A 16726-nucleotide genomic window follows, 5' to 3' on the forward strand; every position below is an offset into this window, starting at 1 on the left:
AGAGGGAGTTTAATTTTATGTTGCAGGTGCAATGAATTGGGGCAATTAGATTTCTATTCTCCCTTTGATACACATTCATAACTCCCAATTAGCATTAATGGCAAAATGAGAAGCAGTTCTCTTAATACTGGCTATCACACCACTGTTGCAAATACTGCAGTGGTTTTTATTCTTCTTAAAAGTAATTGTAGGATATGGGAGACTCAGAGGAATTTTTAGCTAGGCTAAAAATACATTTAGGGATAGGGTATCACTTCAAAGTAACTTGCTCTGTATTGCTGCATGATGTGTTTGCATTTACCTGTATTTTCAGAGAGCCTCCATGAAACATGCCTGCTGTATTGCAGTTTTTCTGTCTAATGACAGTGGGACTTGTATGGGTCAGCCAGGGGTGGAAGAGTACAAATAGTCCACATTCATTTTGAGATTTCTTCTTTTTTCACCCACTGAAGTTCTTTCCCTGAAATTTTATAGTGAACTGCTGCGTTTCATCCCAATTACTCTGCTTGTTCTTGAGCAAGCTGATGCTGTGGGAAATTGTTTGCAGGGACAGCTTGGGAGTTCCCATGAGGTCTGTGCCATTCGGTGCTTCTGCAGACATTTCCTCCACTACCACACTGATGGCGAGGAAAGTGAGGAATATGATGCCAGGCACCTTTGAGAGGTGTCCAAGGGATGTATTTGTGTACTGGGGGATGACGCAGTCATTTCAAGTGAAAAGCAAGAAAAACGAAGGTGTAGAGGGATGGCCGTACAGCTTGTCAGACCCACCGGTGGGTCACAGTGGAAAAGGAGGGTGCTTTAAGTGTACCCTGGCACCCAGTGAGATCTAATAGCAATGCTTTTGTTTTCTCGCAGCAGGTCCTCCAAACCATTACCAGCCTCCATAAGCTGCTCAGTGCTTTGCAGGTAGGCTTGGCCATTCATCCTACTTTTGCATGCTGCTTGCCTGAACTCTGCATCCTGCCAGCCAGTAACAGCCCCTCGTGCTTCGCCCCCTCATCTCCCCTTCCCCTTTGCCTGTCACATCCCTGCAAGGCTGAATACCCCACGGCCGGCTTGCAGGCAGCATGCTGGCAGGTCATAGCAAGGAGCTGCTGCCTAACTGAACCAGCACTCACCTGAATTTGGGAAGCTGCTGGGGAAGATGCTCTGCCAGCATCCTCTGGTAGCCCAGCCATAAGGCAGCAGTGGTGAGCTGTGAATTTGATGGGAGAAGAAAGGGTTCGATTTTGATACAGCACTCTGAGGTTTTCAGGCATGGAGCCTCTCTCCGTGGAGAGGGCGCTGCAGTGATTTTTGTCCCCTCTCTCCTAGGGCGTTGTGCTGCAGCAGGACACCTACATCGAGGACCAGAAGCTGGCTCTGAGTGAGAGGGCTCTGACCCGAAGCTTCTTCCGGCCGACCTCACTGCTGGAGCAGGAGAAGCAGCGCAACCTGGAGAAGCAGCGCCAGGAGTTGGCCAACCTGAAGAAGCAGCAGACACAGCACCAGGAGGAGAGGCGGAGGAGAGAGAAGGAGTGGGAAGTCCGTGAGAAGGAGCTGGCGGAACAGGAGGCCCACCTGGCCCAGCGAGAGGAGCAGGTCCAGAGAGGTTGGCAGGATCTTGAGCGGGAGCGAGAGGAGCTGCAGGTGAAGAAGGCTTCCTACCAGCTCGACCTGGAGAGGCTTCGCGCAGCGCAGAAGCAGCTGGAGAGGGAGAAGGTGCAGTTCAAGCAAGACGTTGAGCGATTAGCTCAAATGCGGCAGGAGCCTGACCACAACCAGGTAAATGATGCCAACGGCTGGGCTGCTGGGGAAGCTGTGCCCTGCAGGGAGCTCCTGGCTGGCTTCTGGGCCAACTGCATGCCAGCAGTGATAGACTGACGCCAGCCCAGCCTTAGATGTGCGGGGCCTGGTATACAAAACTGGCTCTTTCCTTGCACATGATGTCCTGGGCTACATTTCTTGCACCTCCAGAGCTGCTGAGGCATTGCCAGTGTTGATGCAACATTGGGTATTCAGAATGCCTGGCCAGTCCTGAGCAGTAGGTGATTACAAAAGCCTGAGCTCTGCCTGCTTTTCTGTGCATTGTGTTGGTGGATGGCAGAACAGAGGTGGCTGGCTTGCAGAGAAGGTGCCCTAGGCAATCCCAGGAGGTCGATACTGCCTTTGATGTTGGCCTTCACCCCATGGGGGCTGAGCTCTGGGGAACGGTCAGGCAGATGAGACATCCTTCTTGGAAACAGCCTGAGCGTTGTGGGTTACCTGCAGCCTCCAGCTGTCATGAAAGCCACTTGCGAGGCTAATAACTGCAGGGGAAGGCTGTTTGTGTGCTTAAATCCATGTCCAAAAGCATTCTGGATATCTAGCAAAGAGATGGGCATCGTCTCTGTCCTAAAGAGACTGGGCACCCGCAGTCTGGTCATGGCTCAGTGAGCAAAAGCCCCTGGCTCTGCTGCAAGAGACTTCAGGTGTCTTGCTGCCCACAACCAGAAAGAAAAGCCCACACACAGATCCTGCTCTGTGCATTTTTCAGCAAGCTGGGGTTTATTTTTTTATAACTGTGCAGCAGTCTGGCTGAGGAGAGCAAGCATCCGTTGGCAAAACATGGGCTGAATTTGATCCTAAAGCCTGTTGTTGATCGTTTGTTTGTTTGTTTGTAACTCACTAATTCTGAATGTACTTTGCTTAGAGCTGTAGCAAAATTAGTTTATAAATGTTGGATTGTGGAATGGAAATGATTTTGGGTGCCTGAATGGACTAATTGCAGAGCTCAGCAGTGAGGTCTGAAAAGCAAATCATCAAAGGAGGGCTTGCTCCCTCCCACCCTGGTTCCTGATCAGGCCAGAAGTTTTCTGAGCACACAGTGAAGCTGTTCCAGCATTGAGCACACATAGACAGGCAAGGGGCATGGATGCTATGGGAGAGGCTGAGAGGTAAAATAACTGTGGGGCCTGGGGGGATTAGGAGAAGGAAGCACCTTTCTGAGGCAGGTATCTTTCTGACATTTCAGAGCTATTAATAGAGGGTTCAGTAAGGCTTTGTTGAGCTGTTGTTTTGATCTTCCTTTTGAATGTGCGGGCTCAATTACATCCTGAGACAGCCGTTAGGAAAAAAAAAAATCAGGAAAAATGGTTTTGCTTTCATCTTTTGCTTGGGAAGTCTTCCTTTGACACATGCCGCTCCAGTGCTGTGTGCTGGCGTTCCCCTGCCGGAGAGGCACGCTTCTCCTTGGCCTTCTGCCACCATCTGTGTGCGCAAACGATGCAGGGTGAGTCTTGGTATTGAGATCTTAGAGAATGTTTGCCCTTGGCTTGTTGATACATAGCATAGTACATGTAGGAGCAAAAGATACTGGAGTGTTACTCTTTATATGCCTCATTTCTTTGTCTTAAACAGAGGGCTGCTTCTCTCATTGTTTTGCCTAGATGGGGACCACTTTGTAGCTGGTGAACGGACTGGATGTTCACAAGAGCAACCTCTGTCTCTGAGTGGTGTGGGACACACCTTTCCTATCCAGGTTCTCTGCTAGCCTCTTTCATGCCCCAATGAAGCACTTTTCCTTTCCTTTATAGGTTTCAAATCTACATGAGAAACTTGGAAGAGTCCCCTCCCAATCCAGCATTGATGACTCCTCCAAGCAGAAGAGCCCTTCCCTTCCTAAACAAGGGCACTTTGATGCAGAACTGTCTGTCTCCCCTAAAAGGAACAGTCTTTCAAGGACACACAAAGAGAAAAGCACTTTCCATTTGCTTAGCACAACAAACCAGACTAACAAGGCAGCTGAGGAACAGCCCCAGATGCCTACCCGTCTCTTCAGTTTAGCCAAACCAAAGGAGAAGAAGGAAAAGAAGAAAAAGGGCAGGGGACATCGCTCCCAACAGTCTGGTGAGTGTCAGGGGAGGTCATAGGTGTGTTTCCAGGGTCGGTGAGCTGGCTTTTCCCTCCAGCCAGCGAACTTGTGGAAGCCGTGAAATCTAGCCTTGAATGTGGATGGTAACACAGGGATGGAGAAGATCAGCTGTCATGAGTGGAGTTGCCAGCCTGAAGTGATCTTCTGTGGGCTTTTCTGCCTGTTCTGCAGCCCCTGGGGTTGTCAGAGGGACACACTCTGCTCCCTGCTCCTTCCCTTCCCCATCCCATCCTGAGCAGCCTCTACAGGCTGGATTCTCCCTTTATTTTTCAGCTTGCTCTCCTTCGAAGAGGAAAATGCCCTGCTTCAGTGTATGTGCTTTCAGGAGCTGCTGCTGGGATGCTCCTGGCTGTTGCAACCCTTGCGGCATTGCTGTCTGCTTCAATCCTGTTGTAGTTTGGAAGTGATACCTGCAACCCTTCTGATGGCCTCTCCCTTCCCCTCAAGCCAGTCTATGTTGTCTCTTGATCTGAAAAAAACCAAAAAAACAAAAAAAAAACCAAAAAAACCAAAACAAAACATGCAGGTTTTTTTCTCTGGTAATTTTGCCTCCCCTTAGGACTCAGTTCTGCACCTCAAACCTCTGACCCACATGAAATTTGAGCTCATGCCCTCAGAGGACTGGCTTATCCATATTAACTCACTGATGTTTTCCAATCTGTGGACAGGAAAGCTCAGCAATTATGAGATGTAATTTCATGGTAGCTCGTCAGGGAACTGGACATCTTTTAAGGTGCCCAGTGGATTGGGCAGACAGCGGGGTTTCCATGTGTGTGGAGTCCTGCTCTGCCTGCTGTATTCCTGTATTCCCATAGTTATTCCCACCTGTTTTTTTGTGCTGCAGATTCTCACTCGTCAGAAGCACCTCCAGAGGGTGAGGAGATCTTCTGCTGAGCACAGACGGTTCCATTGGTCACTCGGCATTGGTACAGTAGACATCTCCCTGCCCGCTCCACAGCACGCTGCTGGTGCCTGCGTCTGACAAGCATCTGGAGGTTTTAAATAAAACATGTTATGAAGTCTGTTAAGTGGTGAGAAAGGGCCTCTCTCCTGTGGTTTTGCGTGAGTTCTCACCACAGAGGCTGACTGCACAGCAAATAGTACCGTCTCTCTGTGCAAACCTTGGGTTAAATCGATTGGGATAGATGTTTTCTGTCTCTTCTTACTGCTAAAGGATGAGAGAACATAGCCTTAAGGGGTCTGTGCCTTCAAATTCCCCTTTTCTGGGGAACATAACCAAAACCAAGCATTTAGCAAAAGATTAGGACTCTACAAATGGTGCGTACACACTGGCATATATAGATATACTGTATATATACATATATGTATCTATGTATCCACTGGGATATGCTTACAGTCTGTCCAGCCACGCTTAGCTCGGCCCATGGGGATAGATGATACCTGATGACTTTCAGGGAGCGTGTAGATATTAAATATCTTGCCCTTACTGCTCCGATTGTAACACCATTGACTTTCACGCCCCTTTTGTGCTCATGGTATATGGACTGTTCGGTTTCAGAAAGATACATTACACCAGGAAGCAGTAATATCGTTCAAAACAAAAATTCAGAGGAAAAAAAAAATTAAAGTAATTCTGAAAGATTTCCATAGGACAGAGGATTTAAATGTCCAACTGTTTCCAGAATCAAGCAGAACGTCTTTGGGTATGTTTAAAATGGTGCAGAAAAGAGAAATCTGGTAGGCTTGCAAGACAACCCCAGGGAGCCAGAACAAATAGTATTCAAGTGGGAACAACTCTAAGCAACATTTTTTTTTATGCAATCTCTTTGAGCTCCGGTTCACTCCTTCCCATCCCCTAAGTTAAGATTTTTATTTTTTCTTTTCGCCAGAATATAGTTCTCCAGTTACATTTGGCATCCCTTCATTACAAGCCTGATGACTTACTGGAGAGATGGCTGAAAATCTGCTTTTAGGGACCTTTGTTCTTTTATTTGTATTTTTCTTCCCCTACTTCATGTGTTAACATTGGGCTTCTGTTTCTCTGGATTTTGTCAGCTTCCCTTGCTTGTTTCTAAGGCAGAATGAGACAACAGCAATTTCAGAGCACTTCAGTGAGATACTGCAGGTCAGGGGACTGAGTGATGTGAGCAGAGCAAACTCCAAAGAGGTGGCTCCTGGTTGCTATGCCTATACAATACTGTGCACTTATTAACCGTTTCTGGGGAGATAATACATTCTCATGGACAAAAGCACTGTGGGAGAGCTCCAGACATCCAGTGTGGCAGGTCTGTTTCCATTGCCGTGGGCTCTAGGGTGAAAGTGTCCGTTTGTCCCTGTGTTGCCATCAGCAGAAGGGGAAGGTCTGAGGGTGGCTCTCGCTGTGCTGACTGTGAGGTGTTTGTACAGCTGTTGAATATACGGATGTGTTCAGCAGGGGAAGAGAAATGCAGCAAGCCAAACTTTTTTCCAAAATTATTGTTCCTCCAGACCCTCTCAGGGGAATTGCCTGAGCAGATTTGTAAATGGTTAGGAGACGCTAGCAGCTTTAAAATAGCTCAAGGGTTTGCTCAGAGTATGAAACTGTCGAGTGCATTTCCTTTCCTACCAGTTTTTCTTTAAAAAAAAAAAAAAAAAAAAAAAAAAAAATCTCTTCTTGCACTATTGCTTGATTTTAATTTGCTCTCTGGCTTCTCACAAGCTAGTAACCCGCAGCAGTTTTCAGAGTTGGGTGCTGATCAGTATCAGCAGCATTGATGGTGAGGTGGATACTTAGACTGGTCTGTCTTGGTCAGTGCAGGAATCCTAAACCGCCTGCTTGCTTTTGAAGCTCTCTAAACTATTAAGACTCAAAACAAAAAAAAAAAAAAATGAAGAAAGGAAAAAGGTTTGAGATTTATTTTTATTTTGCTTTTTTTAATATTATTTGGTGCTTGTTCTTAATTGCAAGCAGGGCTTGCAAAAGATATTTATCTTTCTGTTTATTTGAAAGAGTTCTTTTTTTAAAAGAAGTTTACTTGATTTTATTTTTTTATTTCATTTTACTTTTTGTTTTGCTTTTGTTTAGGGGTTTGAGGGGTGTTTTGGTTTTTTTCTTTCCCTTTTTTTGTTTTTGTTTTGTTTTTTTTGTTACCAAGAGATTGGTAAACCAAATGTTCTTATCTCCCTGGTTCCTACAGAACCAGGGTTTGGGCAGTGCTGCTTAGCAGCCCATGCCATGCCCAGAGTTACACAATTTCAACTGAGAGCTTTCTTTAAGGCAAAGCATCTTTGGGCCAAAAAAAGTCTGGAAAAAGCAGCAATGACTTCAGACAAGACTCCTCCTATCAGTTTCCTTGTTTAAATATTTTGTTTAGGTTTTCTCATACCTCTTGGAGACAAAGGAGAAAGCAAAACATGGAGTGTCTTGCAGTGATGTGAGGGTCCAGTCGCTTGTCCGGGGAGATCAGGCAGCTCTTCTCCTGAACCTGAAAGGAGCTGGAGGAGGCATGTGCTGGTGGTGTGGTGTTATCTTTTTTCGTAAGAAAAACACCAATTTCACAAAATAACTTCTGCCCTGCTGTTTGTACATCTGCAAAAATGAATGTGCCAAGCTGAAATTTTTGGAAACCAAAGCAGTGCATGGCTCATTTACTGTCATGTAAACAGAGATCAGGTCCCCGGTATTTCTGAAAGTTCCCCTCAGTATGTAATAGCCTTTGCCAGTATAAGCTTTTCTTTTCATCCCATTGTCTTTTCCACGTCCCAACACATCTTGAATTCATGACATGGGAATGTCCCATGGCTCCGAGAAGGGCATCAAAAGGGAGACACGTAACCGAGGGCAGCAGGGCTGGGTCTCTGCCTGGCTTGACCAACTCTTCTGACCTGTGCAAATCAGAAAGAGCATTCAGTGCCCCAAGTGAAAACAGTATTTGCTAAGTGATTTCCTAAGGTCCCCATGGTTCCTTGTCAGAGAAACCATGGGCATGAGTCAGAAATATACTGACCAGAAATACTGCATATCAAAGCTGTGTCTTAAATTCTGGTGGACAGACCTTTCTCCCTGGAGGATGTCTGTTACCATATGATTCACTTTTTTGGAATGAAGCCTTTATTCCCACACTGCTTCCTCCTTCTTTCACCTTTAGGAAGGCAAGGGCTTGTTTTTATCTCTTTAGCCTTTTATTCTTCCCCTCTCAGGTTTTCTTTGGAAAGGTTTGGCATAGGTTCCCAGAGTCAGATTCACACGCTGATCCCTGCAGGTTGCCTAGGGTTGTCTGCTAGAGTATGGTCCCAGCTTTACAGCACCAAAACCTTTCCACTTCCTGGCCTTAAAATTGCATTTGCTCCACTTCCATAGTTGGCATCCATCCTGCAGTTGTTGAAAGCATGTTATTTCTTCAGCCCAGCCTGATACTGTGTCTGGTTCCCAGAGCCAGTCCCTTGATCCCATTTGGAGCACTCAAACCACGCCGATTTGCATTGGGTTCCTGGGACACAGAGCAGGTTCAAAAATGTCTGTGTGAAGCCCATATTGTTGGAGGGAGAAGAGGACCCTGCAAGGGCTCTCAGAGCTTTTTGTTCTAGTGTTTCATGAAGGGGAAAAAATCAGACTCTTTTCTTGGGCTTTTCTTTGCCTGGTCTTCATCAATGCCCAACAGAAGGGGTTTCAATGACCAGGGAAGTGGGAGTGTGGGCTCAGATAAAGTACAAAACTGGTCAGTATTAGCTGGGGGTGCCAGAATACCCCAGCGGTAGAGTAGCTGTATCAAACCGTGTGAGAGTCGATGGAGTTGTGTGGGCTTGGCCTTAGCTTCTTTTAAACGAAGTGATCATCTCAACATGTAACTTGATGTCAGTGTGATGCCATAAAGCACTTTAAATGGAACTGGTCTTGTCCCTTTTTATTTTGGTTATGTGGAGACAATCAGCTTTGCCATTGCTTCCCCCCTCTGCATCCCCAGCAAAATCTGAGCTGCAAGTAGGCATATTCCTGGTTTGGTTTGGCTTTACTCTGGGAGGGGAGGAAGGGCCAAGCTTTTTCTATTAATTTTAGACGGAAGTGGGTGTGAGTCTGACTACAGTCCCACTGCAGACAGGGTGAGTGGCAGGACCAGAGAACTGGCTTCTGATGGCTCAGGTATGTCCCCCGGGAGAGCCCATGCTGGCGTCACCATCACCTTCCTCACAGCGGGTACTGCTGCCAGTAGGGAAGCAGTCCCACCAGTGGTTAACCCTCCATCTCCTTTTCCTCGGAGAAACCCAGAGCAAAGAAGGTGGGGGGGATGCAACCAAATAAGTGTGAAGTGAGGCCCTTTCCATGCACTAAGTTATTTACTGTCCAGGCCATTGGGAGACCTCCCAGGTGCCATCCCTGGGGCAGGGGCTCTCACCACCCCTGAGGGTGGACTCTTCACTCTTGAAATTTGACCACTGCTGAGAAGCACAGTAATGCCATGAGCTTGTGCGGATTTGTACTGCCTTTGGAAGGCAAGAGCATTCATAGAGTCCAATCATCTTTGCACCTTCCTTGAGGCACTAGGCTATCTCAAAGCTGTTGCTGAAATACCCAAATTCAGTCCTTCGAAATGCCACCGAGTCAGAAGAGGTTCACCATGTGCCAAATCCCAAGGAAGCTGTCTAGGATATCTCTGGCACGGGGCAAGGGAGGACTGGGCAGGGGGCACAAGAGAGTATCAGCTAAAATCCCACAAAACATTCCTTGTTAACCAGAACTCTGGAAATTATTCTGCCTGCTGGCCAGGTTTGGGAATTTAACATAATTTAAGACACCCTTTTAAATAAAAAACCTCCCCTGCTGCTCGTAACTCTTGCTTCATTTGTCAGAAGGGGCAGCGATCAATGATTCTTGATCTGGTGATGCAGCTAAATTTTAAAGATAGGCTAACTGAACTGGCTTAATCTCATTCACCTTGTGCTCTTCAGTGATGGGAAGTGTAACACTAGCTCCCTTCCCACCTGTGTTTTCAGGGCTTGGTGCCCTTTCTTTCCACACGCATTTCACTGACACTGATGCTTTGCCCAAATATATTCAGCTTCCATTGCTCAGGGGAGGGGGGAACAGGATAACATTCACTGCTTTGCATACAGCTATAAGCGTCGTATGTATTTAAGCTGTCTATAGGTATCCATCCTTTCCATGCTCTAAAGTATTTTACTGTTTTCTTTATTGATATTAAACACTGACTCAAAGAAAATTCAAAAACCTATGTCCAGTTCAGTTCGCCTATGGTTAAAGTTTAGCCTGGTGTTTATTTTATACTAATATGGAATGCACTTGAGTAATTCCCAGAGCATTGAGGAGGTGTATTATAATAACCTGATATACCTCTGCTTTTTGTTTGTTTCTTAAAAAATAAATAAATAAATAAAAATGCTTTGCATTTTCATGTTGAACCCATTAAAAAAAGTTTAAAAAAAAAGTTGAAAAAAAGAATTTTTAAAAAAGAGGGTAAAACCTAATTGCTGTATGTTAATTTGTAATTATGTAAAAAGTAAGCAGGTTATTGACTGTAAAATTCTTCAGTTTTTCTGTAACTTGCCAGAAACCATTAGGTTTTGTAACAAGCTTTTATTTATCTTCCTTTTTAGTTATCAGCATCAACCTCTTGTAAAGTCATTTTTCCTCTAAATAAATTTGATTTTAAGATTGAGTTTTCTGCCCAATTTATTTCCACACCTTTGGTATTTCTGCTGTTGACTTTGTTTCACCGAGGCTGAATGAATAGATGTAACCCCAACATGTAATCAAATGTTTGCATTGCTTTTATCATCCAGATTCCAGTCTGCACTCATTGGACTCTCTAACTTTCCTTCTTTTCAAAGATTTGCATTTTGCTGAAGGGCATATGGCCATAATAATTAGCTCCTTGGGTTTCTTTCCCCCCACACACAGGGCTTTTCATCTTTTTACAAGAGGAGGAAGCGTTACAGCCGTTATCTCGGCCACTTCAGTTCCGTAAGCTGAGATAAATGGCAGTCTGGCGGCTGTGTGTGCTGTCTTACGGCATAGAGTTTCTGTAACCCGCTAAAATAGCTCTGCGTCCTCAGCAAGTCTGAGACACGGGGTTTTATTTCGTTTGCCTGAGAGAACTAGAGATGCTATGTCTCATTGCAGGGATGGGGATGGGGAAAGGAGGGATGTTTGCACCCACGATGCGGTGTGCTTTATGTATCGCCACGTCCCCAGCAAGGAGGCCCCGCAGAAACGCTGTAGCCCGGGTCCAGGTTGCTCCTCTGCCCTGGGGGACGTGAAGGTACGTCCTGTTCCCAGGGCCTGCAGGCATCAGGCCAGGCAGAAGAGGGTGCCAAAAGTGCAGAGCCGAAGCACAGTTTGCTCCGCAGCGCGATGAGGAGCTGGCACAGAGGACCACGATGGCTGGAGTTTCTCCACCATCATTTTCTTCTGCCTGTAAAAGCAATCACAGCTGCCCCTGTACTGCTAGTCTCGCACAGAACTCAAGCATCCTTCCCCCAGGCGGAGGGAGCAGGGAGACCTGTGCCTTTCGTCCTCTGCGCATTGATTTTGAGGCAGAGGAATTGCTTTGCTTCCATCTATTATTTCGCTTGTCTTCAGAGTTGAGGTGGGGAAGGAGGGAGGGTGCTTGAGGAGAACCGGATGTATGGATCAAAGCCTTCGGGTCACTGACATGAACACTGCTTGGCAGTGTCGGGTTGTTTCTTAACAGGCGTTCGGAAATGCCACCCCGCTCTCCTGTGCCCTGTTAGCCAGCAGCACACTGCATGGATTTTTCCTCCCCCTCACATCTGCGTTGCATGTGCCGTTCTAAAAGCCTGGATCGTGGCAATGAACCCAAACCTACGCCCTGTCACGCAGCACTTGCTCCGAGACAGGCGGCTCCCTGGGTGTGAGACAGGAGATGAAAGAGCTCATTTATCTTGACAGCTGTTCAGTAGTCCTCATTTTATTTGCATTCCCTTCGTCCCAGCTCACCTATTTACCGAAGTGAATAAAAGCTTTTGCCGAACCGTCGGCTCCTGTGTATGGCATTTAAAGGGCGCGTTTTCCTGTGGCCCCTCTTGGCTCTGCAACCTGGATGCCCAACAAAAGCACCGCTGGGTTACCCCAAGCCTTTGCATTGCTGCCGTAAAACAGCGGCTGCTGCTGGACCTGCTGCTTCACCAGGCTGCTGTGATAGAACGGGCATGGGTCATGGGAGGAGGAAGAGTATATTTACTGGTGACAAATCATACGTAGAAAATCAAATTCTTGCTGAAGGAAGCTCCTGCCAGGGAAAGGCTGGGGTGCAGAGCAAATCAGGCAACATGAGCTTCTCTGGTCCTGCACATTGCAAACCAAACCATCCCTGTTTCCATAGGCCGGAGAGGAGCCCAGGCACACAATGCAAATTGCCTTTGGCAGAGGAGGAAACGAAGGACCCCACCTCTCCAGGCCATCTCCATGTGGCAATTTGAATATCCTGAACCAGCTTTCTACAATTTCATCTGTGGTCCGTGCTCCGAGCCATTACGGCACGGCTAAGATAATGAAATGGATGTTGTCCCCAGACCGCATGCATCAATTATTTTCAATGGTCCTCAAGCAGTAGTGATGTGTTTCTGAGCATCCCAGGTTTCTTGCCGAGCCCTGGCTTTTCCTTAGCAACCAAGATCATCTTTTGGAACAAAAGATCTCTGCAGGGACATGTAGTGGGTCATCTGGATGTGGTTGGATTTTTACTGGCACCTTTACCTAAAAGGGGTCATAAAGGATCCTTATGCTTGGATAGGACTCTGAAAGAAGCATTGACAGGCACCGGAGAGGCTCTTGGGAAATACGGTTTAGTGACACCTTTAACATTTGTGTTACCTGCCATTTCCCCTTTCCTGCCCTTGCTGGGTTCAGTCCTGGTGCTGGCTCCAGGGTGAGAAATTGGAGGCCTGGAAGGACACAGGTGCAGGCTGGGCTGGGGCTTGCAGACAGGCTGCTCATTCATGGAGGTTTTATTAAGAGAAGGAAAGGCAAAACCCTAATTAGTTCAGGGAGTGAGTGAGATGCCTTGTGATCAGCTACAAGGTGAACAGTAAAGGAATGACTTGCCTTTGTCATAGAAGGCACCTGGGTTTTGTTAATTAGTTAGAGGGATGCTAGGCAGTGCAAATGTGTTGATTTGTTTAAAGGGGAAAATAATATTAGACACTAGAACTGAGGCCAAAGCCCATACGAGTGAGCACCCCCAGACCTCACAGGGATGGGCAGACACAATGGGTGCCCCTCATCCCCCGCAAAAAGCCATCTTCACACCTCTTGAAATACCCCCCGAACAAGGCTCGTGCTCCAGAGCCTGCTCTCCTGCCCTCTGTTCCAAGGTGGCTCAGGGGAGGATGCTGCAAGGTCAGGACCTGCCCCCCCTGCCCGCGCAGCCCCGTCCCGCTTTCCCGGCATTCGGGGGCTCCTTTTGCACATCGATAACTTGTTCAACGGGGCTATAAATAGCAACCTTCGCTCTTGGCTGGAGGACATCCCGGCGCCTCAGCCAGGCATCCCCAGTGGGATGGAGCTGAGGTTTGTTTCCTGCTCCCCAACGGGGCAGGGCTGAGCCCCAGGGGGTCCCCGACAGGGTTTGTTCGAGTCCCTTTGCTCTCTTCTTTCTTTACGGTCCGTCCCTTGCACAGATGTGGTTCAGCTGGCAATTCCCGATACCCCCTGACCTCTCGCCGCAGCCTGGCGTCTTTCCCTCCGGCGCTCGGCGTCTCCAGACGCTGTTTCTTTCCCCTTTCCTTTCACCAAAGAGCTGCTTCTCACCGGCTGCATCTTTCCAGTGAGCCTAATTAGACAGGAGCCTAATTAGAGCAGAGCAAGAGCGGTGAGTCATTAGCAGAGCCCTGTGGGAAGCCCCAGAGCAGCCGTAAGCCCGGCGTGGGCAGAGGAGGGGGCCGGGAGGCGGCAGGGGCTCGGCTGGGTGCAGAGAAGCTGCCGTCGGAGGGAAGCGGCTCCTGTTTGCGTGTGCGTGTGTAATTCCTCCAGACGGCGACCCAGAAATGGCGTGATGGGTGCTCCCCTGCCTCCCTGCACCTGCCGGAGAGCCACGCAGCAACGTGGTGCTGCTGGGCTCGCATCAGGGCAGGGGATGTCTGTCCATCCTACCCAGCCAGGGAAGTTAGAAACCACACGGGCTTTTCCTGGTGGCCCTTAAGCTTTTCTCTCCTTGTTTTGTTACTACTCATCCCTTTTAATGCACGGCTATCCCCCACGATGGAGAAGAGCCAGCATCCTGGGGACTGGCTGCCTGCTGGTGGCTGTAGGGAGAAGGATCCCCGCTGGGGTGGAAAAAGAGAGTAAGGGGAGCAGCAAAGGGCAGAACTACAATGTTTTCTCTGGACGGAGCTGCAGGACTGGGGTTAGGAGTGATGCTGGGACTGAGAGACGGGACTTTGTATCAGTCATTAAATCACGGCCTGGCTGAAAGCGCCAGCAGCTTTTTAACAAGCAGAAGTACTGCCGTCCTGGCATGGCCCTGGACCACTCCTCCAGCCCCAACTGGGAAGGGCGGCCTTCCCAAGAGAGCCAGAACTGAAAACCCACAACTTATTTGATTCCTGAGCTCTGTGGTCCCTGGGGGCTGTCAGGAGGAATGAAAGGACATGTGGGATAGCCAGGATCAGTCCTCGTGAACCCTTCCCCCATCTTCATTTGGAGGGGAGCACACAAATACAGAGGGGTCCTTGTGCGCGACGTCTGTGAGACGCGGCCATCAGTGGTGCAGCGTGTGCTGGGGAGAGGGAAGTGAGATGTCCAGGCGCTGACAGCGTGAAAGCCAGGCTTTCTTCCACCTAATTGGATTTGTTATTCAGCTGAGAAACGCTGAATGGCTTGGGTGGGCTCTGAGCTTGCGATTTCAGTGAGGAAGTCAGGACGGCGTGGTAAAGTAGGTCACACTGCTGCAAACAGGGTTGATGGTTTTGCACAACAGCCGATGATGTTAAATAAGGAGGTGGTGAAATGGAAAGAAAAGGGAGATTGTAAGGAAGGAAGAATAAATGAGCTCAGCCCTTGCTATTCAGATCCCACCAGGAGTCCCTGCTGCAGGTTCCCATCTTGGGGCCCCTGGCACTGCTGCCTGTACACCGAGGGCACCGGGCTCCTGCTCTGCACTGGAGCGAGAGGGATTGGGCCCAGTTTAAATTTCCACTTGGTTGCGGGGAGCTGGGGGCAATGGTTTCTCTCGCTCTTGGAAGCTTAACTTCATTTGTGAGCAGTGTTTCCTGGAATAGGAAAACAATTTGACATGGGACATATCACAGGGAGAAGGTGCGTAGGGAATAGGAAAACAATTTGACATGGGACCTATCACAGGGAGAATGTGCAATGCTGGGGCATTAATTAACGTTCAGAAGCTGACAAGCCAAGGACACGAGGCTTCAGTGTTTTGTACAGACATGGATGAATTTGAAAGCATGTTGGATGGCTGGAAAAAACACTCCTCCACTCCAATTATGTGTCTAGAATGCCAGAGCCAGCCTCTGGATGGTTGTGGGGCTTCCTCAGACACTGGAGGTATTAAATCACCAGCTACGCTGCTTTTAATTGACTCTAGTGACAAAGGGAGAGCAAGCTCAGATGGTAATTCCCCGTAGGGCTTCGTTGCACAATAGTATTATTTCAAGGGCAGCTGAGGTCAGGCTGGGAAAATGCGTATTTAAAAACCAGTAAGGCACCATGACTTTCATTTAAATAAGACATAGGACTACCAGCCTTTTGCATCTGGGAGGTTCAGCGTGGTCAGTCCCTGGGAATGGCGGTCCTGAGACCTGGACCTGGGAGAGGTCTGGTCCCGCTAGCTGCCTGCCCAGTCCCTTCTCTGAGCGCCTCCCTTCCCCCTCCTCCCAAATGCTTTTTGGAGAGGGAGAAGCACCCTGCTACAGAGCTGGGGAACGGAGGTGGAGAGAGAGCTCACGAGCAAGCTCCAGACCTGGCCAGGAAGATGTTGTGTCCTGTCCAAGCTCTCCCTGGGTCCCGGCGCTGCAGAACAAGGCAGGAGGTAGGTGTGGGACAAGCGCCCACCCTTTGGTGGCCTGAGTCTGCCGGCAGCAGTTTGCTGCCATGCCTGGGTCTGAGCAAGGGCTGGATCCTTGCAAGACCCTGCGCTTCTGGGAGCTCTCCGTGCTGGGCTCCTGCCCACCTCCTGGGGAAGATGGCTGAGCTCGCGACACTCTACAGCGAGGGCTGGCTATAGCAAGGGGGCACGTTTCCCAGGAGCCTGGGAACATACGACCCCTGTAAGGCCATCAGACAAGACTCTTTCCCAAGCGCTCACTCCCAGACAAAGCTGAGCTTGACCTGCTGAGATGGTGAAAAAGCTCTTTTAAAAAAGCACAACAAATCACGTTTACATTTCTTCCCCTGTACCTCCCCGTTAAACCCCAGCCCTGCTTTGGCTGTAGCTTTATTCCGACTGTTACATCTGTTTCCATCTCTTATTCCCCTTTTACTTTGTTGCTGCTAACCAAGAAACCTTTGTATTTTGCATCACATTTAATTCCATAGCAACAGGTTGCTGCTGTCACAGCAGCTGCTGATTGCTTTTGAATTGTCTTTCAGGCAAGCTCCAGAATAAATACAAAAGAGCAGGTCTTTGCATGGCTCATATCAAAGCTAGCCAGTCGCAAAGCCTCCCAAGCTGGTATTTAAAGTCCCAGAGTCCCATATAAAACCTGAATCAACAAAACTGAAAGGGATTTCATTCACAGACTCACTCTATTTTTTCCCCTCTCCTGCTCATCAAACAGTAATTTCTACCCTGAATCGCTTTCCCAAAGGGCTCTTTAATGAGCTTTTTCTATGGAGCCTTATGCTCCTATCTGCCCAGCTCACGTCAGCTAACGCTGCTGCCCACCCAGCTCCCACGG

The 16726-nt window shown here is 48.3% G+C and overlaps 1 protein-coding gene across 5 annotated transcripts in view; it reads left to right on the forward strand.

The window, feature by feature from the left end:
- AKAP13 (A-kinase anchoring protein 13) overlaps positions 1 to 10509 on the forward strand; it is a 227667-nt gene extending 217158 nt beyond the window's left edge. For all 5 annotated transcript variants that reach the window (XM_075045059.1, XM_075045060.1, XM_075045061.1 and 2 more), the window contains 4 exons: positions 859 to 909; positions 1318 to 1767; positions 3558 to 3870; positions 4740 to 10509. In XM_075045059.1, the coding sequence (XP_074901160.1) occupies positions 859 to 909; positions 1318 to 1767; positions 3558 to 3870; positions 4740 to 4789 (864 nt within the window). In that variant the 3' untranslated portion in view covers positions 4790 to 10509. The remainder of the gene's footprint in view (positions 1 to 858; positions 910 to 1317; positions 1768 to 3557; positions 3871 to 4739) is intronic.
- The last annotated feature ends 6217 nt before the right edge of the window (positions 10510 to 16726 follow it).

Source organism: Buteo buteo, chromosome 13, assembly GCF_964188355.1.
Source record: "Buteo buteo chromosome 13, bButBut1.hap1.1, whole genome shotgun sequence".
NCBI classification, from domain to species: domain Eukaryota; kingdom Metazoa; phylum Chordata; class Aves; order Accipitriformes; family Accipitridae; genus Buteo; species Buteo buteo.